At 32.2% G+C, this 7,288-nt stretch overlaps 1 protein-coding gene across 1 annotated transcript; it reads right to left on the bottom strand.

Annotated features, from left to right (window-relative positions):
* Nucleotides 1-386: 386 nt before the first annotated feature.
* Nucleotides 387-2,912, bottom strand: LOC115887036. The gene is made up of 3 exons (XM_030906358.1): nucleotides 2,163-2,912; nucleotides 1,386-2,103; nucleotides 387-1,325 (listed from the first exon to the last, which is right to left on the bottom strand). The coding sequence occupies exons 2-3, from the start codon at nucleotides 1,656-1,658 to the stop codon at nucleotides 387-389; spliced, it is 1,212 nt and encodes a 403-aa protein (XP_030762218.1). The 5' UTR covers nucleotides 1,659-2,103; nucleotides 2,163-2,912.
* Between the last annotated feature and the right edge of the window lie 4,376 nt (nucleotides 2,913-7,288).

The raw sequence follows: 7,288 nt of genomic DNA, 5'->3' as shown, positions 1-7,288 counted from the left end.
CTCAGTAAATATGTTATCGCAGACTGTACAATTTGTGGTTTTAATGAAATCATTAAGTTCGTCCTCATTTAGGGATACGTAATTTTTATGTTTTCACTTTTTAATTCTTTTGAATATAATTTGAAATTTTAAACGATTCTTCCTTTGGGGTTGATTCACGAACCAAACGGCACACTTTTCTCCTCGATATAAATTAAATTTATTCAGGTTACTATTAAATGAACAAACAATATTATATGCTACACTATACGGCTCGTGTGTATTTGATAATTATTGTTAAATGACCTATCGGATTAGATTTACAGAATTGAATTTTTTCGTAAAACACTCAAAATCTGCATATATAACGAAAGGTCTTAGAATTAGAGCTTTAAAATTTTTAAATTTTAAACAGAATCCGATTCACTAGGTGTTGTTACTTTAACAGGTGAAAATAATAAACAATTTTCACGATGAGTTTGGTATTTCTTTTCGCTTGAAAAATGATTAAGACAGAGCTCACAAACAAAAAAGGAACTTTTAGATTTGGTTACGTGTTCTTTTACTAATTTCGATAAATCCGTAATTAAGCAATAATGTCCATTTTTTTGGTATTTTGAAATGAGATATAATAAATTAATATGCTTTTCTTTAACTATTTTTGTGTGATAGTAAGGACCTATAATACATTTTGATTTATTGTCAATGCCAAATACGTTTATTGATATATTCGGATTCTGTTTTTCAAACTTAGATATAGAAGTTAGGGCTACAGGAAATTCGATATTTTTAAAATTTAAAAAGTCGTGTATGTTTTGAGGATAAGAATTTACATTTTCACAATCATTTTGAACAGGAAATAAATGAGCTAGTATACACCAAGCAAAACACCTTGAATCGTTATTTTTTATATTAACAATGCCTTTGCCGCTTAACCAGCTTGGAAGGGAAACGTAGGTGGCTCCATTGATTGGTGAATACTTGTTAATCGATACTATTAAATGTGAAATACCTAGATATCTCCATCCAGACCCACGATGTTCAAATTCTTCCAGCTTAGTCAATAGTATAGCTTGAAGTTCTTGTAGTATTCTCGACACATTACTTGAAGATAACACTTCTTTGTTGACAGTTCCAAATTGTTTGATTTCTTCTTCCCCCGTAGAGGGCAATTCAAATAGGCAACAAAGTTTTAAATTTACTTTAAAAGACTGCAATTTTCTAAGTATATTTTTAAATCTAATTTTTAATAATTTTGAACATTCGTTTAAAAATAATTTAGTGTCAGTGTGAGATATATTAACTATTGATGCTGTTATTATTCTTGATTGAAAAGCTGAACTAATCTGGAATTAAAAACGGGGAAAATAAATAAAATTATTTAAATAAAAATTGTAAAAACTTACTTGTTTCCATAAAATTCTCTTCGAGGATGAAGATGTACTTCGAACTCCACTGCCATGTATAATTTTCCTTTGAATTTGAATATTGTACGATTTTAGTAAAGCCAGTGCATTTTCTATTTGCAACTTTTCCCCAAATGTTAAATTATCATCCACCTTCAGTTTTCTTAGAACCAATTTGATATTTTTTTTGTTTAATTTTAAAAATCTGTCCACTTCATTTTGTGTTTTAACAAGTTTAAATAGTTTTCCTGTAGTCCGTAAGATGTCTTCCATATTTACTAATTTGTGAAGTCTACTGTTCGAATTCAAATATATTCACAGGGTTGGCTAGACCACCGATCGTCTTCTTTCCTAAATATTTTATGTAGCAGCCAGTGCCACCCAAAAGCTCATCAACGACTGGTTTCGTCATTGAAGTTGCTATTCTTTTTGGTAAGAAAAATACCCCTTCTTCCACTTCAACCAATACTGTATCGCCATAGGCACCACGCATTTTTTTTAAATTTAAAACCTTATATTTTTCATTGACCTTTAGCGTTTCCACAGATATTTTTGGTTTGTATTCACATCTACTGACACTGTTTAACCTTTCCATTTTTTCTTTTATTGTTTAAAACACAGAAAAAAATAAAAAAAATCAACTGTTACTTGATGAAGCAAAACGGTAACTAAGCAAATATTGAATGATGATTTAAATTTATATTTTCTTGTAATATATCTGAAAAAAGAGGGGGGGTATTACTAAAGCATAGGCGTAGGTAATAGTGTTTTACTTACATAAATATAGGAAATTATCTTGTTCAATTTAATTGATGCATTCTAATTCTAAATATTCTGTAATCAGCACAAAATGGACAAAATTTTAGGAACCTATTTGGCTTATACAGCCATCCTTTCTCCATAATGATTTTGTTAAGTTTTTTACAACCACTGCAAATATACAATTTTGTTCTAGCTACTTCTGGTTCCATTTTCTTTTTATTGATACTATAACTTAAGCAAAGCGATAACTAAGCAAATATTGAATGATGATTTAAATTTATATTTTCTTGTAATATATCTGAAAAAAGAGGGGGTATTACTAAAGCATAGGTGTAGGTAGTAGTATTTTACTTACATAAATATGGGAAACTATATACTCATCCGTCTCTACACTCTTCCGTCTCTAACATTTACCATTACCACATGTTTCATAATTATATTAAACACTGTAAAAGCAGAACAGACGGGGCAGAATCTATAGAAGGGTGGTGTCTCATGCACCATACCCTTTTCGACCGTTATTTTCGAAATTCTTCTACAATTTGTGCACATATACAGTTTTTTCCGAAATACTTGACGATCCATTTTTTTTTACTTGTTGCTACGTTACTGTTCTTAAGACGAGTGAACGTTTTGTTTTTCATGTCTTCTGAGGTAATATAAAAAAAACCGCATTTGGAAACCAATATGGTTTCCTATAAAATTTTATAAAATGATAAGCTCGTGTCTTTTTTTTATGCGAAAAAGGAAAACCGTAAACCAATATCCGCTAGAGATTACACTTGTTTAAAAAATATTTTTTTTTTTAAATAAAATCAAATTCTTAATAGTTAATCAAAAAACGTTTATTCAATTTAGAATACAATATACAATTAAAAACAAAAAATAATTATCTCGTACAACGTACAAGATAATTCAAATTAAACAATTGCAGACTTTTGAATCCAGCTGTTGAATTTCTTGTCAAATCCTAGCCATTTCACAAAAACCTTGTTACCCTTTCTTCGTATGACTTTCTCCACTAAATATGTGTTAGGATAATTTGTTCGTTGTAGCTCTTCCTCATAAAAACACCCCTTTATAGGGTTTCCTTCCAGATCCGACAATAAGTATGTGGGTGGGTATAATGAATTAATTTCATTAATTCTAAACAACTCTGTGGTCCAGCTGGGCGTATATCCTTTCTCAAAAAAATGTTTATATTTCGAGATTCGTACAGTATCCCCCAAATTGTACTTATTTCTTCGAAAATATTCCCTATCGTTGCGTTTGTATACAGTTGAAAGTAGTTTTTTTTCATGTTTTTTGGTTACATTCTTAGGCTTCATTTTAATTGTTCTGTGTACTGTATCGTTGTATTTATTGGTCACATCTTGAAGATGATCTAGCCAATTATAAGATCCGTTGATATGAAATTCTTTATAGAGTTTAGTTTTAAGAGTTCTAATCACTCTTTCCACAATAGCACACTTAATTATACTATAGGTATGATAATGATTTATGTTATAATTGTTCATGAGTTTGCGGAATGGTAAATTTAAAAATTCTCGTCCTTGGTCGTACTGCAGGTTTTTAGGTTTATGCTCTACATCATTTAAGATAGACTGCATAGCTTCGGTTACGTTTTCGGCAGACTTGGTTTTTAAAGGTCTCGTCCAGAGATATTTCGAAAAACAGTCGATTACGACTAAAATGTACTTGTACCCACGATTGGCAAAGGCCAAATTTTGAAAGTCGGCCAAATCTATTTGAAACAAATCTCCTATTGATTTCACTACCGTTTTTCGTCTTTTGAAATTCTTTCTTGGCGCCTTATATAATTCATTAACAATTTGCGTTTTCACATCACCCATCTCTCTCTCTCTCTGTTTATTACTTAATCTTTTCTAAATTATTTGTTGCTATTTCAATAGCTTTCTTTTGTGCTGTTAATTTTCTATCTAATTCTTCTTGTACAATTTTCGTAAATTCTCTACGTAATTTTTTTTCTATATTCTGTAGACCAAATTCAAACACTTCAATACCCTTGTTAATATCCCCTATAGTTTTTGTTGTACTATCCTTGATGTTATTTCGCAAATCTTCGGTTGTAGAATTGATTTTTTGTTCAATTTCGAAATATTTACTATCGATATATTCTTGATTTTCCTTCTTCAAAAGTAAATATTTCTTATCAGTAAGCTTATCAACGTAATTCTTTGTAGTGTAATCCTGAGAATTTACCGGATCAATAGCATTAGAAAATTTTCTACCTTTTAGATCAAAGTTGCCGTCTGTTGTGTAGGAAAACTGATACTGCAAGTGGTTTTGACTTGCCCTTTGTCGATCCCTGGTAACCAGAGACGTACGTCCGAACTTGTCTAGAGACATTTTAATACTGAGGGTTAAATTATAGATTCATTTAATATATAATTTTAGCTTCACGTAATTCCTCTTCTATGGCATTGATTTCATTCAAGTGTGAATTATTTCCGGCATTTGTGGATGCATGTAATAGGGCTAATCGAGACACCAATTCATTTGGATCGTCCCAATAAACATAGTCGATTTTATTTGTGTTGTAAATATTATTATTATTATTGTTGTTGCCACTACCCACAATTCTACCCTCTCTTGTAGCAACAATAGGTTTCATAATATTTTTATATTTCCACGATCTACTACCTCTTAACTGGTTTGTGTTATTAAAATCCCTATAGGGAAGATTAGTTTGCAATACGATTTTCCTATAATTATTCAATTCTAATCTTGAATAATTTTCAGGTCGTTTTTTAAACATTAATTCGTATAGACCTGGTGTACCGGTATATTTGTTTTTACCAACGAAAAAATCTCCATCCTTTGTTATACGTAAGGCTACATTTCCGATTTCCCATGTTTCGTTTTCAACGTTAAATCGTGGACCAAAAACATCATCATATACGTCTTTATTGTGGAAAATTTCCAAAATATATTTTTTCGGCAAATCTGAATACTTCTGAAAGGATTTTTCTAAATTTTCACTGTACCTAAATGGCTTCCTTTTAGTTATTTTTTCCTCCTCTTGCTCCTCCTCCTCCTCCTCTTCCGCGCTCTGAATGTCACTATCCGATTGAGCAGATTCATATACTAAGGTTTGATCGATCTCGCTTTCATTATCGATTTGAGTGCTACTACTATTCGAGGGGTGCTGGTGGCTGGATATTTTACCAACCATACTCTTCCTTGCTTTCTTCTTCTTCTTCTTCTTGAAAAAAGACTTTCTAGTAATTTTCGAAGGTTTTGATGGTAAAGTGTTTGTCGTAGAGATTATCTTATTAATTTCTTCTAAAGGATCGGATATAGGCTTTAGTATATTTTTTATATTAGAATCCTCTTCAATTTGTCCAGCCTTAATAAATTTATATTTTTTTCGAACGTTATCGGCCGCTTCTATAATTTTCTTTTTTAACTCTAGATTGTCTTTATCTATCATTTTTTTTCCGATAGAGATAGATGTTACTTCTATAGAATATGTACGAATACTAACTTATGTATCGCCATGTATAAAGCTTTTATATCCCCCCAGTATAAAATCGTACAGGTGCTGTATGAAAACGTACAGGTGCTGTATGAAAACGTACAGGTGTTGTATGCAGGTAGTGCTATTATAACATTATAAAGGTGTCAAAGCCCTTTCTGTAGCGTCCATTATCAATATCGGCATCTTTTACAAGAACAAAAAATCCAAATTTATTTTTCCAACACTCTATACATACATCCTTAAACGATGAATACGTCATATCGGTATTTACGTGTTCATCATATATATGCTTCAAATTCACTTCATCCTGTTTAAAAATAATTAACATATTAACATTATCTCTAATCAAATGTTTCGGTATTTTTGTATACGTTTGACACAAGTAAAAGCTGTCAATTTTTTTATGCCGTCCCATAGAAAAGAATCCCCTAATTTTATTCTGTTTATCACAAGCAACATCATCGAAAATTATAATGGAATTTTCTTTTGCCTCACTGGGATCTATTATCTGTTCGTTTTGATCGTAGGTAAAGTATCCTATTCCTTTTATTTTGCTAATGACATTCTGTAATAATTCATATTTCGGCTGAAACAATGACTTCGAAAATACGTATATATTTTCAAACCGCAATCCATTCGGTTCAAATATTAGACTTAACAACGCATTTGTTTTACCACAATTACTCGGACCACATATTATAGCTCTAATAGTATTAGGTAGGAGAGAACCATGACGGGTATTTTCGCAAACAACACTTACATCTTGATTTTGAACAGGTAATAATACCTTTTGCTGAACGAACCTCATTCTACAACTGCTTAGATAAGACTAACTGATTTCGAAATAGTTCGATTATTTTATTTGCATGACAAATAAAAGGCGGGTAGCTTCGATATTTAGTTTAGTATTATGTTAGTTGTCGAAGGGAGCGGACTGCTGAACAAGGTTATAAATTCTTTACCTGTAGAACTTCATATACCGGGTTATCAGTATTGTGGACCAGGAACAAAGCTAGCTAAACGATTAGCCAGAGGAGATCCAGGCATAAACGAATTAGATCGAGCGTGTAAGGAGCACGATATCGCCTACTCTCAAAGTAAAGATTTGGCGGATAGACATAAAGCTGATAAAATTCTAGGGTATAAAGCTTGGGAAAGAGTCAAGTCGAAAGACGCGAAAGCAGGTGAGAAAGTCGCCTCCTGGTTCGTAACCACAGCAATGAAAACAAAGAGAAAATTTGGAATGGGTAATGCGATTAGTAAGCTGAAAATAGTTGGAGAAAAACAAAAGCATAAACGACAACGTCGACGACGACGGCCACGACGATTACAACGCCAAAAACGAAAGTGTTCGTTTGAAAGGTCCATTCTGAAGCCGCTAAAAAATAACCTAAATTCAAATAATGGAGATGTTAAGGCAATGGTACACGCAGCACGACAATATGTTAAAGAAGCGGGAGGAAAAAAAAATATACGTGTCCCACGCATCATTCCCGTACCTAAATCAGGTGGATTTTTACCTTTAATACCCTTATTAGCTGGTGTTAGTGCTTTGGGATCATTGGCGGGAGGTGTTTCGGGAGTAGTTAAGGCTGTAAATCAGGCAAAAGCTGCCCGCCAAAAATTGGAGGAAGCGGAA

Source organism: Sitophilus oryzae, unplaced genomic scaffold (genome assembly GCF_002938485.1).
Source record: "Sitophilus oryzae breed Bouriz unplaced genomic scaffold, Soryzae_2.0 scaffold_551_pilon_pilon, whole genome shotgun sequence".
Lineage (NCBI taxonomy): Eukaryota > Metazoa > Arthropoda > Insecta > Coleoptera > Curculionidae > Sitophilus > Sitophilus oryzae.
Note: the sequence above shows the minus strand (reverse complement) of the source record. Positions and strands in the feature narration are given on the sequence as shown.